The 19001-nt window shown below is 46.5% G+C and overlaps 1 protein-coding gene across 3 annotated transcripts in view; it reads left to right on the top strand.

The window, feature by feature from the left end:
* Positions 1-2628: 2628 nt before the first annotated feature.
* Positions 2629-19001, top strand: part of UTP14A (UTP14A small subunit processome component) — a 32525-nt gene continuing 16152 nt past the window's right edge. For 2 of the 3 annotated variants that reach the window (XM_038748319.1, XM_038748317.1), the window contains exons 1-6: positions 2635-2698; positions 13464-13542; positions 15574-15644; positions 16766-16836; positions 18183-18325; positions 18626-18781. In XM_038748319.1, the coding sequence (XP_038604247.1) occupies positions 2646-2698; positions 13464-13542; positions 15574-15644; positions 16766-16836; positions 18183-18325; positions 18626-18781 (573 nt within the window). In that variant the 5' untranslated portion in view covers positions 2635-2645. Of the gene's footprint in view, positions 2699-13463; positions 13543-15573; positions 15645-16765; positions 16837-18182; positions 18326-18625; positions 18782-19001 lie in introns of all 3 variants that reach the window. The other variant, XM_038748318.1, reaches the window with a different exon arrangement.

Below are 19001 nucleotides of genomic sequence, written 5' to 3'. Positions count from 1 at the left end.
AATTCATTCAATCGTATTTATTGAGCGCTTACTGTGTGCAGAGCACTGTATTAAGTGCTTGGGAAGAACAAGTTGGCAACATATAGAGACAGTCCCTACCCAACAGTGGGCTCACAGTCTAGAAGGGGGAGACAGAGAACAAAACAAAACATATTAACAAAATAAAATAAATAGAATAAATATGTACAAATAAAAGAAATAAATAGAGTAATAAATACGTACAAACATATATACATATATACAGGTGCTGTGGGAAGGGGAAGGAGGTAAGGTGGGGGGATGGGGAGGGGGAGGAGGGGGAAAGGAAGGAGGGGGCTCAGTGTGGGAAGGCCTCCTGGAGGAGGTGAGCTCTCAGTAGGGCCTTGAAGGGAGGAAGAGAGTTAGCTTGGCGGATGGGCAGAGGGAGGGCATTCCAGGCCAGGGGGATGACGTGGGCCGGGGGTCGATGGCGGGACAGGCGAGAACGAGGCACGGGGAGGAGGTTAGCAGCAGAGGAGCGGAGGGTGCGGGCTGGGCTGGAGAAGGACAGAAGGGAGGTGAGGCAGGAGGGGACGAGGTGATGGACAGCCTGGAAGCCCAGGGTGAGGAGTTTCTGCCTGATGCGCAGATTGATTGGTAGCCACTGGAGATTTTTGAGGAGGGGAGTAACATGCCCAGAGCGTTTCTGGACAAGGACAATCCGGGCAGCAGCATGAAGTATGGATTGAAGTGGGGAGAGACACGAGGGTGGGATATCAGAGAGGAGGCTGATGCAGTAATCCAGTCGGGATAGGATGAGAGACTGAACCAGCAAGGTAGTGGTTTGGATGGAGAGGAAAGGGTGGATCTTGGTGATGTTGTGTGACTTTGGGCAAGTCACTTAACTTCTCTGTGCCTCAGTTACCTCATCTGTAAAATGGGGATTAAGACTGTGAGCCCCCTGTGGGACAACCTGATCACCTTGTAAACTCCCCAGCGTTTGGAACAGTGCTTTGCACATAGTAAGCGCTTAATAAATGCCGTCATTATTATTATTAAGTAGGTGGGGAGGTGGGGAGGAGGAGAGGAAAAAGGGGGCCTTCTCTGGGCCTCAGTTCCCTCATCTGGAAAATGGGGATTAAGACTGTGAGTCCCACATGGGACAATTTGATGACTTTGTAACCTCCCCAGCACTTAGAACAGTGCTTTGTACATAGTAAGTGCTTATCAGGTCATCGTCGTCCTCCTCCTCCCCCCCCCCTTTGGAGTCAGAGGTCAGGGGTTCAAATCCCAGCTCCACCAACTGTCCGCTGTGTGACTTTGGGCAAGTCACTTAATAATAATAATGATGATGGCATTTATTAAGCGCTTACTATGTGCAGAGCACTGTTCTGAGCGCTGGGGGGGGATACACGGTGATCAAGTTGTCCCACGTGGGGCTCACAGTCTTAATTCCCATTTTACAGATGAGGTCACTGAGGCTCAGAGAAGTTAAGTGACTTGCCCAAGGTCACACAGCAGACATGTGTGCACACAGCAGAGAAGCAGCGTCGCTCAGTGGGAAAGAGCCCAGGCTTTGGAGTCGGAGGTCATGGGTTCAAATTCTGGCTCCGCCACTTGTCAGCTGTGTGACTTTGGGCAAGTCACTTCACTGGGCCTCAGTGACCTCATCTGTAAAACGGGGATGAAGACTGTGAGCCCCATGTGGGACCTCATCACTTTGTATCCCCCCAGCGCTTAGAACAGTGCTTTGCACAAAGTAAGTGCTTAATACATGCCATCGTCATCATCATCATCACATGCGGTGGAGGTGGCATTCGAACCCATGACCTCTGACTCCAAAGCCGGGCTCTTCGCTTCTCTGTGCCTCATCTGTAAAATGGGGATGAAGACTGTGAGCCCCACGTGGGACCTCATCACTTTGTATCTCCCCAGCGCTTAGAACAGTGCTTTGCACATAGTAAGCGCTTAATAAACGCCATCATCATCACATGTGGCAGAGGCGGGATTCGAACCCATGACCTCTGACTCCAAAGCCCGGGCTCTTCACTTCTCTGTGCCTCATCTGTCAAATGGGGATGAAGCCTGTGAGCCCCCCGTGGGACAACCTGATGGCCTTGTAACCTCCCCAGCGCTTAGAACAGTACTAGGCAACAGTACTAGAGAAGCAGCGTGGCTCAGTAGGAAAGAGCCCGGGCTTTGGAGTCACAGGTCATGGGTTCAAATCCCGGCTCTGCCAATTGTCAGCTGGGTGACTTTGGGCAAGTCACATCACTTCTCTGGGCCTCAGTGCCCTCATCTGTCAAATGGGGATGAAGCCTGTGAGCCCCCCGTGGGACCACCTGATCACCTTGTGACCTCCCCAGCGCTTAGAACAGTGCTTTGCACATAGTAAGAGCTTAATAAACGCCATCGTTATTATGATTAGGCACAGAGTAAGCGCTTAATAAGGGCCATTATCACGGTCATCAGCCCTGAGGTGAAAGTGCGGTTCGGCGGCGGCGCGCTTTTACGGCAGGCGGCGCGCTTTTACGGCAGGCGGCGCGCTTTTACGGCAGCCGGCGCGCTTTATGTCAGGCGGCGCGCTTGGCGGCAGGGCTCGAGGCCTTGACTTCCGGTGGAGGTAGACGCGCGGCGCCCGACGGAGCGGACCCGTCGCCTCAGTCGCCTCAGCCGTCTCCTCAGCCATGGCCGCCTCATCAGCCATGGTCGCCTCCTCCTCAGCCATGGCCGCCACAAGGTGAGGGCGGGCGGGCCGAGCGGGCGGAGGGTGTCCCCCTCGGGCCCCACCCCGACCTCCAGGCCGCCGCTCCCCGAGGCCTGCAGGCCCCAACCCCCGGGCCCACGCTCGTCTGTGGACGCTCTTCTGAGGAAAACCTCTCTTCCTCCTGTTTAATAAGAATAATAATAATTATTGTTATTACAATAGTAATTGTTGTATTATTGTACAATAACACAATTGTACAATATTGTATTGTAAAATACAATTGTATTTTACAATATTGTATTTACAATTGTGTTTACAATTGTATTGTATTTTACAATATTGTACTTATTGTACAATATTGTACAATATTTTACAATATTGTATTACAATATTGCATTTACAATTGTATTTACAATTGTATTGTATTTTACAATATTGTACTTATTGTACAATATTGTACAATATTTTACAATATTGTATTACAATGTTGCATTTACAATTGTATTTACAATTGTATTGTATTTTACAATATTGTACTTATTGCACAATATTGTACAATATTTTACAATGTTGTATTTTACAATATTGTATTTACAATTGTTTTGTATTTTACAATATTGTACTTATTGTACAATATTTTACAATATTGTCTTTTGCGATATTGTATTTACAATTGTATTGTATTTTACAATATTGTACTTATTGTACAATATTGTTTTTACAATTGCATTTACAATCGTAAAGTACAATTGTAAAATATTGTAATTACAATAATAATTACGATAATAATAATGACCATTATTAGACTGTTATTATTAAAGTTATTAAATAACTTTTAGACCGTGAGCCCACTGTTGGGTAGGGACTGTCTCTATATGTTGCCAACTTGGACTTCCCAAGCGCTTAGTACAGTGCTCTGCACACAGTAAGCGCCCAATAAATACGATTGATTGAATAATGGTAGTTACGGCATGGCCCCTCCGCCGCTCATCTCCTCACCGTTAGGCCTCGTTCTCGCCTGTCCCGCCGTCGACCCCCGGCCCACGTCCTCCCCCGGGCCTGGAATGCCCTCCCTTCCCACATAATAATAATAATAATAATAATAATAATAATAATAATAATAATGATGGCATTTGTTAAGCGCTTACTACGTGCAAAGCATTGTTCTAAGCGCTGGGGAGGTTACAAGGTGATCTGGACAGTCTCTATATGTTGCTAACTTGTACTTCCCAAGCGCTTAGTACAGTGTTCTGCACACAGTAAGCGCTCAGTAAATACGATTGATGATGATCTGGTTGTCCCACGTGGGGCTTACAGTCTTCATCCCCATTTTAATAATAATAATAATGGTATTTGTTAAGCGCTTACTATGTGCAAAGCACTGTTCTAAGCGCTGGGGAGGTTACAAGGTGATCAGGTTGTCCCACGTGGGGCTTACAGTCTTCATCCCCATTTTAATAATAATAATAATAATAATGGTATTTGTTAAGTGCTTACTATGTGCAAAGCACTGTTCTAAGCGCTGGGGAGGTTACAAGGTGATCAGGTTGTCCCACGTGGGGCTTACAGTCTTCATCCCCATTTTAATAATAATAATAACGGTATTTGTTAAGCGCTTACTATGTGCAAAGCGTTGTTCTAAGTGCTGGGGAGGTTACAAGGTGATCAGGTTGTCCCACATGGGGCTTACAGTCTTCATCCCCATTTTAATAATAATAATAACGGTATTTGTTAAGCGCTTACTATGTGCAAAGCACTGTTCTGAGCGCTGGGGAGGTTACAAGGTGATCAGGTTGTCCCACGTGGGGCTTACAGTCTTAATCCCCATTTTAATAATAATAATAATAATGGTATTTTTTAAGCGCTTACTATGTGCAAAGCACTGTTCTAAGCGCTGGGGAGGTTACAAGGTGATCAGGTTGTCCCACGTGGGGCTTACAGTCTTCATCCCCATTTTAATAGTAATAATAATGGTATTTGTTAAGCGCTTACTATGTGCAAAGCACTGTTCTAAGCGCCGGGGAGGTTTCAAGGTGATCAGGTTGTCCCACGGGGGGCTCGCAGTCTTAATCCCCATTTTACAGATGAGGGAACTGAGGTCCAGAGAAGTGAAGTGACTTGCCCAAAGTCACACAGCTGAGAAGTGGCAGAGCTGGGATTCGAACCCTTGACCTCTGACTCCAAAGCCCAGGCCCTTTCCACTGAGCCATGCTGCTCCTCATTTTACAGATGAGGGGACTGAGGCACGGAGAATCAATCAATCGTATTTATTGAGCGCTTACTGTGTGCAGAGCACTGTATTAAGCGCTTGGGAGGTACAAGTTGGCAACATATAGAGACGGTCCCTACCCAACAATGGCTTACAGTCTAGAAAGTTTAGTGACTTGCCCAAAGTCACACAGCTGACAACTGGTGGAGCCGGGATTTGAACTCATGCACATCCGCCAAGCTAGCTCTCTATCTTCCTTCAAGGCCCTACTGAGAGCTCACCTCCTCCAGGAGACCTTCCCACACTGAGCCCCCTCCTTCCTGCCCCTCTCCATCCCCCCGCCTTACCTCCTTCCTTTCCCCACAGCACCTGTATATATGTATATATGTTTGTACATATTTATTACTCTATTTATTTTACTTGTACATATTTATTCTACTTATTTTATTTTGTTAATATGTTTTGTTCTTTGTCTCTCCCTTCTAGACTGTGAGCCCACTGTTGGGTAGGGACCGTCTTTATATGTTGCCAACTTGTACTTCCCAAGCACTTAGTACAGTGCTCTGCACACAGTAAGCCCTCAGTATATGTGATTGAATGAATGAATGAATCTGTGAAGCGCCTACTATGTGCCAAGCACTGTTCCAAGCGCTGGGGTAGGCACATGATAATCCTTTGCCTGGTAATAATAATAATAATAATAATAATGGTATTTATTAAGCACTTACTATGTACAAAGCACTGTTCTAAGCACTGGGGAGGTTACAAGGTGATCAGGTTGTCCCACGGGGGGCTCACAGTCTTAATCCCCATTTTACAGATGAAGTAACTGAGGCACCGAGAAGTTAAGTGACTTGCCCAAAGTCGCACAGCTGACAATTGGCAGAGCCGGGGTTTGAACCCCTGACCTCTGACTCCAAAGCCTGTGGTCTTCCTACTGAGCCACGCTGCTTCTCCCTGATGTCTGCCTGATGTCTTTGTCTCTCCTTTGGATGCTCTTCGGAAAACCTCTTTTCCTCCTGTTTCTGCCCATTATTATTATGGTGTATATTAATGGTATTTATGGTGTTTATTACAAGCAGCGTGGCTCAGTGGGAAGAGCACGGGCATTGGAGTCAGATCATGGGTTCAAATCCCGTTTCTGCCAATTGTCAGCTGGGTGACTTTGGGCAAGTCCCTTTCATTCATTCATTCCATCATATTTATTGAGCGCTTACTCTGCAGAGCACTGTACTAAGCGCTTGGGAAGTACAAGTTGGCAACATATAGAGACGGTCCCTACCCAACAGCGGGCTCACAGTCTAGAAGGGGGAGACAGACAACACAACAAAACGTATTAATAAAATAAAATAAGTAAATAAAAAGAGTAATAAGTACGTACAAACATATATACAGGTGGAGTAATAAATACGTACAAACATATACAGGTGGTGTGGGGAGGGGAAGGAGGTAAGGCGGGGGGATGGGGAGGGGGAGAGGAAGGAGGGGGTTCAGTCTCACTTCTCTGGGCCTCAGTTACCTCATCTGGAAAATGGGGATTAAGATTGTGAGCCCCCCGTGGGACAACCTGATCACCTTGTAATTTCCCCAGTGCTTAGAACAGTGCTTTGCACATAGTAAGCGCTTAATAAATGCCGTCATTATTATTATTCTCTGTGCCTCAGTGACCTCATCTGGAAAATGGGGATGAAGACTGTGAGCCCCCCATGGGACAACTTGATCACCTTGTATCTACCCCAATGCTTAGAACAGTGCTTGGCATGTAGTAAGCTCTTAATAATAATAATGGCATTTATTAAGCGCTCACTATGTGCCAAGTACTGTTCTAAGCGCTGGGGTAGATACAAAGTAATCGGGTTGTCCCATGTGGGGCTCACAGTCTTCATCCCCATTTGACAGATGAGGTCACTGAGGCCCAAAGAAGTGAAGTAACTTGCCCAAAGTCACACAGCTGACAAGTGGCGAAGCCAGGATTAGAAGCAGCATGGCTCAGTGGAAAGAGCATGGGCTTTGGAGTCAGAGGTCATGGGTTCAAATCCCAGCTCTGCCAATTGTCAGCTGTGACTTTGGGCAAGTCACTTAACTTCCCTATGCCTCAGTTCAGTCATCTGTAAAATGATGATTAAGACTGTGAGCCCCGCATGGGACAACCTGATCACCTTGTAACCTCCCCAGCGCTTAGAACAATGTTTTGCACAAAGTAAGCGCTTAATAAATGCCATCATTATTGTTATTAGAACCTGTGACCTCCGACTCCCAAGCCCATGCTCTTCTCACTGAGCTATGCTGCTTCTCTGTTTCTGCCTATTACCATTATTTTTGTATTTGTTAAGCACTTATTGTGTGCCAAGCACTGTTCTAAGTGCTGGGGTAAACACATGGTAATCCTTCACCTTTGCCTGATGTCTCTGTCTCTTCTTTGGACGCTCTTTGGAAAACCTCTTTTCCACCTGTTTTTGCCTGTTATTATTGTCGTATTTGTTAAGTGTTTATTGTGTGCCAAGCACTGTTGTAAGCACTGGGGTAGGCACAGGGTAATCCCCTCGCCTTTGATGTATGTCTCTCCTTTGGAAAACTTCTTTTCCTCCTGTTTCTGCCCATTATTATTGTTATGATATCTGTTAAGCATTTACTATGTGCCAAGCACTGTTCTAAGCTCTGGGGTATATACAAGGTAATCATTCACCTTTGCCTGATGTCTCTGTCTCTTCTTTGGATGTTCTTTGGAAAACCTCTTTTCTTCCTGTTTCTGCCCATTGTTATTATTATTATTATGGTAATTGTTAAGCATTTACTGTATGCCAAGCACTGTTGTAAGCACTGGGGTAGACACAAAGTAATCCCTTCACCTTTGATGTCTATCTCTTATTTGGAAAACCTCTTTTCCTCCTCTTTCTGTCCATTATTTTACTTGTACATATTCTATTTACTTTATTCTGTTAATATGTTTTGTTTTGTTCTCTGTCTCCCCCTTCTAGACTGTGAGCCCACTGTTGGGTAGGGACCATCTCTATATGTTGCCAACTTGTACTTCCCGAGCGCTTAGTACAGTGCTCTGCACACAGTAAGCGCTCAATAAATACGATTGAATGAATGAATTATTATTATGGTATCTGTTAAGCGTTTGCTGTGTGCCAAGCACTGTTCTAAGCACTGGGGTAGATACAAGGTAATCCTTCACCCTTGCCTGATGTCTCTGTCTCTTCTTTGGACTGTCTTTGAAAAACCTCTTTTCCTCCTGTTTCTGCCCATTATTTTATTATGGTATTTGTTAAGCACTGTCTGTGTGCCAAGCACTGTTCCACGCTCCAGGGTTAATATAGCTTAGGTTGGACACAGTCCCTGCCCCACATGGGGTGCACACGCTTATCCCCATTTTACAGATGAGGTGACTGAGGCACAGAGAAGTGAAGTGACTTGCCCCAAGTTACACAGCAGGCTCATGGCAGAGTCAGGAATAGAACCCAGCTCCTTCTAACTCCCAGGCCTGTGGTCTATATAATAAGCCACGCTGCTTCCACTACTAAGCGCTCGGGAGAGTACATTACAGTGGAATTAGCAGACACGTTCCCTGCCCATAAAGAGTTTACACAGACACAGCGATCCAGTTCAGGATCTGCCTCGTAACACTTCCAACGCCTCCTTCTCACTTTGGGGAACATCCCGGGCAGAAGGAATAGCACCTTCAATTTACAGTTCGTTTCTTCCCTAGCGTTAGTAATTCAACAGTTGTATCGAGTTTTCGTTGTATGTGGGGCACTATATTAGGTGCTTTACGGAGTTTTAATCAATTGAATTTGCTTACTGTATGTACTAAATGCTTAGGAGTGCATGCTCTTAACAGAAGTTTTAGACATATTCTCTGCCCACAAGGAGCTTAAACTCTAGAGTTTCAAAGGATGATTCCCCAACCTCTGGCTTTTGATCTAATGGAAGGCCCAGCACCAGATAATAAGTACGTTACTGTGCTGGCTAAAGTGCAGTCAGATTGGACAGTAAACTGTAAGCTCCTTAAGGGCAGGGAATATGACTACCAACTCTGTTTTGTACTCTCCCAAGCACTTAGTACAGTGCTCTGCACACAGCGAATGTTCAGGAAGTATGATTGATGGATTAACTGATCGGAAATAGTCCCTTCCCCACATAGGGTTCCTAGAGAAGCAGCGTGGCTCAGTGGAAAGAGCATGGGCTTGGGAGTCAGAGATCATGGGTTCTAATCCCAGCTCTGCCAATTGTCAGCTGTGTGACTTTGGGCAAGTCACTTAACTTCTCTGTGCCTCAGTTACCTCATCTGTAAAATGGGGATTAAGACTGTGAGCCCCACATGGGACAACCTGATGGCCTTATATCCTCCCCAGCGCTTAGAACAGTGCCTTGCACATAGTAAGCACTTAGCAAATGCTATTATTATTATTATTATTATTAGTCTGAGGAGAGCAAGTACTGAGACTTTATTTTACAGGTGAGGAACTGAGGCCCAAAGAAGTTAATTGACTTGCCCAAGGTCACACAGGAGACAAATGGTGGAGTGAGACTAGAACCTGGGTCTTCTGACTCCCAGTCATTCATTCATTCATTCAGTCAGTAGTATTAATTGAGCAGTCCCATGCTCTTCCATTAGAGCATGCTGTTTCATCTGCAAACTGAGATTATTTTATCCCAAAAGGTACAGAGTAAATCAAACAGAAACATGAGTGACAGGAAAAATACATTCAGCTACATTGCATGGACCTGGGATTTCTAATTGGTTCTAATCCCATCTTGGCCACTTGTCTGCTGTGCGACCATGGGCAAGTCACTTCACTTCTCTGTGCCTCAGTTACCTCGCCTGGAAAATGGGGATTAAGACCGTGAACCCAACATGGAACAATTTGCTTATTTCCACTCCAGCGCTTAGAACAGTGACTTCTTAACAAATACCACAATCATTATTAGTAATAATAGTAGTCGTGTATGCAGCCAGGCTCTGAGCATGGGAACAAGCAGCGTATTCAGGTTGCCGGGTGAAGAGATGCTGATGAAGGTTTCTCCACAATCTCTAGTGAGCACATGACTCTCGTTCATTCAGTCGTATTTACTGAGCACTTACTGTGTGCAAAGCACCGTACTAAGTGCTTGGGCATGTACATTACAACAACAGACACATTCCCTGCCCAAAACAAGCTTACCCTTCCTATGTGCATAGCCCCTGTCCCTAAAGCACTCTCCCCTCACCAGCTTTTATTTTGGAAGCTGCCACACAACGAAGTGCCAGTGTTGAAAAATCAAGTTGGAGAGTGTGTCCCAGGCCTGGGGAGACACACGAGAGAGAGGATGCAGGCACCATCTGGAGAGAAATGATTAACTTTAACCTCCCCTTCTTAAAAACCTCCAAGAGGCTCATGTATAAAGCAAATACTAAACTAGGCAAGTATTTTTATTCTATGCTTTGCCTCTCTTTCCTCCTCTTCTGCCCCAGGCAGCGCGTCCTAGCAGGAAGAGCATCGGCCTGGAAGTCAGGCGACCTGGGTTCTAATCCCGGCTCCGCCATTTGCTTGCTACGTAACTTCAGATAGATCACTTTACTTCTCTGGGCCTCAGTTCTCTCAACTGTAAAATGGGGAGTAAATTCCTGTTCTCCCTCTCAGACCTTGGGCTGCATGTAGGGCAGGGACTGTGTCCAATCTGAATAACGTGAACCTACCCCAGCACTTAGAACAGTGCTTGACTCATAGTAAGCTCTTAACAAATGCAAAATCCTAATAATAGGATGGATTCAGCTCATTGTGGGAAGGGAACTTGTTATTACCCACTTTGTTGTATGGTGCTCTCCCAAGCACTTAGTACAGTGCTCTGCACGTAGTAAGCACTCAGTAAAGGACCACTGATCGATCTGAGGACTGCAGTTTGGGAAGGGGAGCAAGTAGGTTCTTCCAAGTTTAGAAAACGCTGAATGACCTGACTTTACTACCTGTGAGACTCGGGTGGAGAATGGGCATGAGATTTTTGCTTTGATAAGTTTTAATGTTTATAGTTAAGGCCTACTTATTGTCTCACCCAGGGTACTCTGCTGCCACACAGCACTTCTGCCCTAAAAGGTCCTGGCTGAATCGAGTCATTGACCCAAACCAGGAACCAGAGGGGAACCTAAGGGTTAGTTGAGTCAGCAGAGTGGTAGTGGGGATTAAACCCTGCCCCCTCCTACTGAGATTTTGAGCCCGTGTTGGACAGGAACTGTATTCAGTTTTATTATCTTGATAATAATTATGGTTTTTAAGCACTTACTGTGTGCCAAGGACTGTACTAAGAGCCGGGGTGGATACAAGCAAATCGGGTTGTCCCACATGGGGCTCACAGTCTCCATCCCCATTTTACAGATAAGGTAACTGAGGCACAGAGAAGTGAAGCGACTTGCCCAAGGTCACACAGCAGACAGGTGGTGGAACCAGGATTAGAACCCATGACCTTCTGACTCCCGGGCCTGTGCTCTATCCGCTACGCCCTGCTGCATCTTGTCCACCCCAGCACTTAGTACAGTGCTTGACATGCAGTAAATGCTTAATTGACAGTGAGGAGCAGAATGCCAAACTCTGCTTTGGTTCGTGGAATAAAATCTCCAGATTTGGGCTCAAGAAATATACGACCAACACCTTCCTCCGGGGCGGCTTCATTTTTGCTACCTCACCTCCGGGTTTTAATAAGTGGGAGGAAAAGGAAAAGCAGTCAGGGCATAGTGGTCCATGGCTTGTCCCTCCCGGATAGGAGAGAAGCAGCGTGGCCTAGTGGATAGATCCTAGGAGTTAGAATGACCTGGCTTCCGATCCCGGCTCTGCCGCTTGTCTGCTGTGTGACCTTGGGAAAGTCACTTCACTTCTCTGGGCCTCAGTTACCTCATCTGTAAAGTGGGGATTGAAATTGTGAGCCCTTTGTGGGCCATGGATCGTGTCCAACCTGATTAACTTGAGTCTATTCCAACTCTTAGAACAGTGCTTGACAAATAGGAAGCGCTTGACATACCATCATTATTAATGTCGTTATTATTAGGGAGACTTGTAGGCCTTGGCCAGTGGGGTTGTAGCCCCATTTTGTATATGCACTGAATTGTACAGATGCAACTCTTCGTGTTGATGCTCCAGGAACAGCCGTGAACATGCACCGCTGATGCTCAGTTCCGGGTTGGGTGGTTTTATCGACCAACCAATGCTATTAACTGAGCAATTACTGTGTGCAGGCCGCTGTACTAAGCGCTTGAGTGAGTATAATACAGCAGAGTTGGTGGACTTGTGCCCTTCCCACAAGGCGTGGCTCAGTGGAAAAAGCCTGGGCTTTGGAGTCAGAGGTCATGGGTTCGAATCCTGGCTCTGCCACATGCTTGCTGTCATCATCATCATCATCAATCGTATTTATTGAGCGCTTACTATGTGCAGAGCACTGTACTAAGCGCTTGGGAAGTACAAATTGGCAACATATAGAGACAGTCCCTACCCAACAGTGGGCTCACAGTCTAAAAGGGGGAGACAGAGAACAAAACCAAACATACTAACAAAATAAAATAAATAGGATAGCTATGTACAAGTAAAATAAATAAATAAATAAATAAATAAATAGAGTAATAAATATGTACAAACATATATACATATATACAGGTGCTGTGGGGAAGGGAAGGAGGTAAGATGGGGGGATGGAGAGGGGGACGAGGGGGAGAGGAAGGAAGGGGCTGTGTGACCTTGGGCAAGTCACTTCACTTCTCTGTGCCTCAGTGCCCTCATCTGTCAAATGGGGATTAAGACTGTGAGCCCCCCCGTGGGACAACCTGATCACCTTGTAACCTCCCCAGGGCTTAGAACAGTGCTTTGCACATAGTAAGCGCTTAATAAATGCCATTATTATTATTATTATTATTATTAAGGAGTTTACCGTCTAGAGGGTGAGATGGCCATTAATATTAAACCCTGATCGATAATATATAATTCTAGGCTGAGCCTCAGATTTGTGGCCTCTGTGGGGACACGATCCCCAGGTGTTTGCCCCAAAGCCCGAGGCCTACCACTTTGACCTCAATGATCTTGAAGAACGCAGGAATCCATTAGAGGTGTAGTAGAAGAGAGAGAGATGAACTCACTGACAGATCTCTGCTCACCCAGCTCAGGGTGGCATGTCTGTCTAATGGGATATCTTTTTATTTATTTTACCTGTACATATTTACTGTTCTATTTATTTTGTTAATGATGTGCATCTACCTTTACTTCTATTTATTCTGATGACTTGACACCTGTCCACATGTTTTGCTTTGTTATCTGTCTCCCTCCTCTAGACTGTGAGCCCGTTGTTGGGTAGGAACCGTCTCTATATGTTGCCAACTTGTACTTCGCAAGTGCTTAGTACAGTGCTGTGCACACAGTAAGCGCTCAATAAATACAGTTGAATGAATATCTTCCAATTCCTAACCTTTGACATTTAAAAATGAACTTTTGTGGTAAGTTGCCAAGATTTACAGAGGCCCTCAGACTTGCGTAGCATCCAGCTGTTGGGGGTGTAGCAGAGGGAGATTTTCTTGCAGTTTTGGCCCAAGTGACATTTTTGCGATAAAGTTTCTCTCTTGCCTTCTAGCAGCCTGCAAGCGTTATGCAAACAGGAGGAAGACATGGAGCTGCTGGAAGGATGTCCTATGAGCTCCAGTGAGGATGAGGTAGGTGAAATAGCCCTACTGAGAGCTCACCTCCTCCAGGAGGCCTTCCCAGACTGAGCCCCCTCCTTCCTCTCCCCCTCCCCATCCCCTCTGCCTTACCTCCTTCCCCTCCCCACAGCATCTGTATATATGTAGATACGTTTGTATGTATTTATTACTCTATTTTATTTGTACATATTTATTCTATTTATTTTATTTTGTTAATATGTTTTGTTTTGTTCTCTGTCTCCCCCTTCTAGACTGTGAGCCCACTGTTGGGTAGGGACCTTCTCTATATGTTGCCAACTTGTACTTCCCAAGCACTTAGTACAGTGCTCTGCACACAGTAAGCGCTCAATAAATGCGATTGAATGAATGAATAAATGAAATAATAGTAGTAATAATAATGTATTAAGTGCTTACTATGTGCCGAGCACTGTTCTAAGCGCTGGGATAGATACAAGGTTATCAGGTTGCCCCACGTGGGGCTCACAGTCTTAATCCCCATTTTACAGGTGAGGTAACTGAGGCACAGAGAAGTTAAGTGACTTGCCCCAAGTCACGCGGCTGACAAGCAGAGGAGCTGGGATTAGAGCCCACGACCTCTTACTCCCAAGCCCGGGCTCTTTCCACTAAGCCATGCTGTAAAGCGTGAAAGTGGCCCCTTTGTTTCTCCCTTCCATGTTACTTTGACCTAGCATTTGGACCGTTTCATTTCTACATGGTAGGGAGAATTTATTCCTCAGCGTCCACTTGCTTGAAGATATCCGGATGCTGAAATTTATTAACTTATAGTTTTCAAATTTAGTGCCGTGCGAATCTTTGTGAGCACAGATAATCGTGAACAACAGTTCTTTTCACATATGGATAGCTGGGCGACGGATCATGGCTTTGCTAGTCCCGAGTGCCCAGTCAGCAAAATTTATCGCTGGACACCGAGAAGGGAATGGGGAAGAACTGTAAGGCTGTCGCTTTGAGTCTAAGGGACAGAATCCTTCTCTATCAACTTGTATCTGTGAGAAAGCTGTGAGGTGCCTGCAGTCTGCTGGAGCAGGGTCTGGAGCCTGGATCTGTAGTTGGATTTGCACCCCTTATTCATCCCTCCCCGAGCCCCACAACACTTATGTCCAGATCCATAATTCATTTATATTCAGGTCCATCTCCCCCTAGACTGTAAGCTCGCTGTGGGCAGGACGCCTGTCTAACAACCCTGTTATTTTATTCTCTCCCAAGCATTTAGGACAGTGCTTGGCACATAGTAAGCACCCAATAAATGCCTCTGATTGATCGAAGCCCACTGTGCTTTATATTAGCTCTTTTTACTTAAAAATACCTTTGCTGTGTAAGCATTTTACCAGTGGTAATAATTGTGGTATTTGTTAAGCTCGTACTCCGTGCCAGGCATTGTACCTGGGGCAGATACAAGATAATCGGGTTGGACACATTCCCTGTCCCACATGGGACTCACAGTTTCAGTGCCCATTTTACAAATGAGGGAACTGAGGCACAGAGAAGTTAGGTGATTTGTCCAAGGTCAGGGTGTGGCAGATTCTGGATGGTCCAGTGAACGAGCACTTAGTAGCTCCCTCCCTCCCTGCCTTTCCTACCAAACAGGAGATGGGTGGTGAGGCGTTTGATACTCCCATATCTATTCCAATGTTTTTTTCACACCTCTACCTCCCCACCCCTCCATCACCTACTTGTAAAACAGGGAGACACATTTGTTAATAATAATTATGGTATTTAAGTGCTTACTTTGTGCCAGGCAGTGTACTAAATGGCTGGAGTAGATACAAGATAATCGGGTTGGACACAGTCCCTGTCCCACATAGGGCTCCCGATCTTAATCCCCATTTTACAGATGTGGGAACTGAGGCTCAGAGAAGTAAAGCTACTTTCCCAGGGTTGTACAGCAGACAAGTGGAGGAGCCAGGATTAGAACCCAGGTCCTCTGACTCCCAAGCCTGTGCTCTTTCCACTGGACCAGCTGTTCCTCTGTTGTCCCTTCTGGGCCTTCAAGACAGTATAATCCTCTTTGTTCTTGGTCTCCAGGGAGACAACGATGGAGGAAAGAAGCATCAGAAACTCCTAGAGGCCATCAGCTCCCTGGATGGAAAAACCAGGTAACCTGGGTTTGGGCTGAGTTCAGTCTGTTTATTTGAAATGATTGTCATGTTTTCCAAAGGTGCTGAGCTAGAAAACCTTGTGCAGGCAACTCAGTTACCATCATCATCATCATCATAACAATAATAATAATAATACCATAATAGCAATAGTGAAAGTATTTAAGTGCTTACTATGTGCCAGGGACTGTACTAACCGCTGGAATGGGTACAAGCAGATTGGGTTGGACACAGTCCCTGTCCCATGTGGGGCTCATAGTCTCAATCCCCATTTTCCAGATGAGGGAACTGAGGCCCAGAAAAATGAAGCGACTTGCCCAAGGACACGTGGCGGAGCCGGGATTAGAACCCAGAGAAGCAGCATGTTGTAGTGGATAGAGCATGTGCCTGGGAGTCAGAAGGTTATGGATTCTAATCCTGGCTCCACCACTTGTCTGCTTTGTGACCTTGGGCAAATCATTTCACTTCTGGGCCTCAGTTCCCTCATTTGTAAAATGGGGATTGAGACTGTAAGCCCCACGTGGGACAGAGACTGTGTCCAACACAATAATAATAATAACGATGGCATTTTGTTAAGCGCTTACTATGTGCAAAGCACTTTTCTAATCGCGGGGGAGGATACAAGGTGATCAGGTTGTCCCACATGGGCTCACAGTCTTAATCCCCATTTTACAGATGAGGTAACAGGTACAGAGAAGTTGCCCAGAGTCACACAGCTGACAAGCGGCGGAGCCAGGATTTGAACCCATGACCTCTGACTCCCAAGCCCGTGCTCTTTGCACTGAGCCAACCCAGTCTGCTTGTATCCACCCCAGCACTTAGTACAGTGCCTGGCACATAGTTAAGCGCTTAACAAATGACATTATTATTACTATAACCTTCCAACTCCCAGGCTCGGCCTTCCACCTCCCTTCCCAGGCATTAAGCTCTCCCCAGCCCTCCCTCGGGTCGGATGGCCTCTGTCATCGCTCTCCTTGAGTGCAGATAATGGCGAGGCAGACGACCATCTTGGGATCTTGCTGAGACTGCATGCATAGGAGACTTTGAAGGGCAGGGAGAGATGCTTTTTCCCGTGAGCAAAACAGAACCATTCGAAAAAATCCTCCCTCTCTCTGCATTAGCTTCCGCCGCAAGCCGACTGAGCGGTCCGAGGCTGGCCTGGAGGTGTCCGAGTTTGGCGTCAGCTGCAAAGGTAAGACAGCCCCCGAGGCGCAAGAAGCCGAGTGGTTGCCCACGTAGCAGCTAGCCACGGGGCGTCGTTTTCCAGCCCGCGGGTCGCCCTGCCGAGACATCTGACAAAGGGTCGGGCCCGGAGCGGGAGGAGCAGAGGAGTGCGTGGCCTCCCCCTTAATTGTGGCTCTTGTTAAGTCCTTACTGTGTGCTTACCTGGCTCACTATGTGCCAGGCCCTTTTCTGAGCACTGGGGTAGCTGCTCCTCCCCTTGTCCACTTGTTCCCCGAGCTGACTGGCCGCAGCGGTCTCCGGCTCCGTGCCCCTGCCTAACGTGGCCTAGTGGCTAGAGTCCGGGACTGGGAGTCAGAGGGACCTGGGTTCTAATCCCGGCTCTGCCACTTGCCTGTTGGGTGACCTTGGGCAAGTCACTTCACTTCTGAGCCTCAGTTCCCTCATCTGGAAAAAGGGGATTAAGACTGTGAGCCCCGCTTGGGACAGGGACCTGATTAACTTGTGTCTACACCCATCATTTAGTACAGTGCTTGGCACGTAGTAAGCGCTTAATAGCTATCACAGTTGTAATTATCATTATCTCTTGCCTGCCTGTGAACTCCCTCCCAGGCACAATTTAGCTTGTTTGGACTCCTGTTACTTGTCTTCTCCCAAGCACTTTGTCCAGTGCTTCACACACAGTAAGCACTCAGTAAATAAATAAATACTGTACTTTATGTTAGCTCTTTATCCTGAAAAATGTCTCTGCTCAGCGAGCATTTTTCCAACCACACTGAGCCCCAGCAAGGGGAACAGAAGGCCTCACTGGGGTGTAATGTACATCTCTTAGTAATAATAATAATGATGGTGGCATTTGCTAAGTGCTTAATACGTGCAAAGCACTGTTCTAAGCGCTGGGGGGATACAAGGTGATCAAGTTGTCCCACGTGGGGCTCACAGTCTTAATCCCCATTTTACAGATGAGGTCACTGAGACTCAGAGAAGTTAAGTGACTTGCCCAAGGTCACACAGCAGACGTTTGGCGGAGCTGAGATTCGAACCCATGACATCTGACTCCAAAGCCCGTGCTCTTTCCACTGAGCCACGCTTAGTGGCCGAGACTAGTCAGTCGTATTTATTGAGTGCTTACCTTGTGCAGAACACTGTACTAAACACTTGGGAGCGAATAATGCAATAATAAATAGACACATTCCCTGCCCACAACGAGCTTACAGTCTAGAGACTAATCACTCCTTGCACGTTCTCTCTTCACTCAACTAGATCGTTAAGCAGTCTCGCCGCCCTGCACATTTCATCAGTCCCCCCTCCGAGCTCTTTTTCCGTCCCGAACCGAGATTTCTATTGCTTCTGCAGGCACCAGGGAAAAGCTTGCTCTTTCAGACCTGCTCAAGTCCATTAAATCCTCCTCCTCTTTGGCCCCCGTGAGGAACCAGCTGAACAGAATCAAATCAAAGAAGACGGTGGATGTGCCGCTCAGCAAAGGACAGACTGAGCAGGTCAGTGAATTCACGAAGGACCGTGAATGAAAACGATTGGAATCGGTAAGGGACGGGAGACCCGCTGGGAAGAGAGGAAGCCAGGGCAATCGTCAGGAGATCGAAAAGGGTGTTTTAAATCTGGGGGGACTGTCTGCGAGAGCTGAGAACCGGGTAATCTCTGAAGAGAAAGGTCAATTCGCTTTCCTGTGGTCATGTGCCCCAGGGTCAACCACTCTGTTTCTTAATCCAGTTATCCCTCCAAGTTTGAAAACTTGTCCATCTTTTTCATTCTTCTTGGGAATCCTTCTTCTGTTCTAGATTCGCCGGGAAGTAGCGTACAATAAAACCTCAAAAGAAGTCACCAAATGGGATCCGATCGTTTTGAAAAACCGGACAGCCGAGCAGCTGATATTTCCCTTGAATCAGGAGCATGTGATAATAGCCCCCATTGAAGAGGCCATGGATAGCTGGAAGGTAGGTACAGCAAGACCGTCCTGAACGTTCTCCTGTCTAGGGGGTAAGATTTCCTTTGGGGACTCAGTCGATGGTACTTTATTGAGCGCTTACTGTGTAGAGAGCACTGTACTGAGTGTTGACCCCAGTTTATCTCAGTCCATCCAAGAAGGCAGTGTTAGCAAATGAAAAGCATGGGTGCGGGTCCCTGGCGACAGGTTTCTAATCCCAGAAGCAGCAC

This window comes from Tachyglossus aculeatus, chromosome 6 (genome assembly GCF_015852505.1).
Source record: "Tachyglossus aculeatus isolate mTacAcu1 chromosome 6, mTacAcu1.pri, whole genome shotgun sequence".
Classification (NCBI taxonomy): Eukaryota; Metazoa; Chordata; class Mammalia; order Monotremata; family Tachyglossidae; genus Tachyglossus; species Tachyglossus aculeatus.
This window is presented reverse-complemented; position numbering and strand designations above follow the sequence as displayed.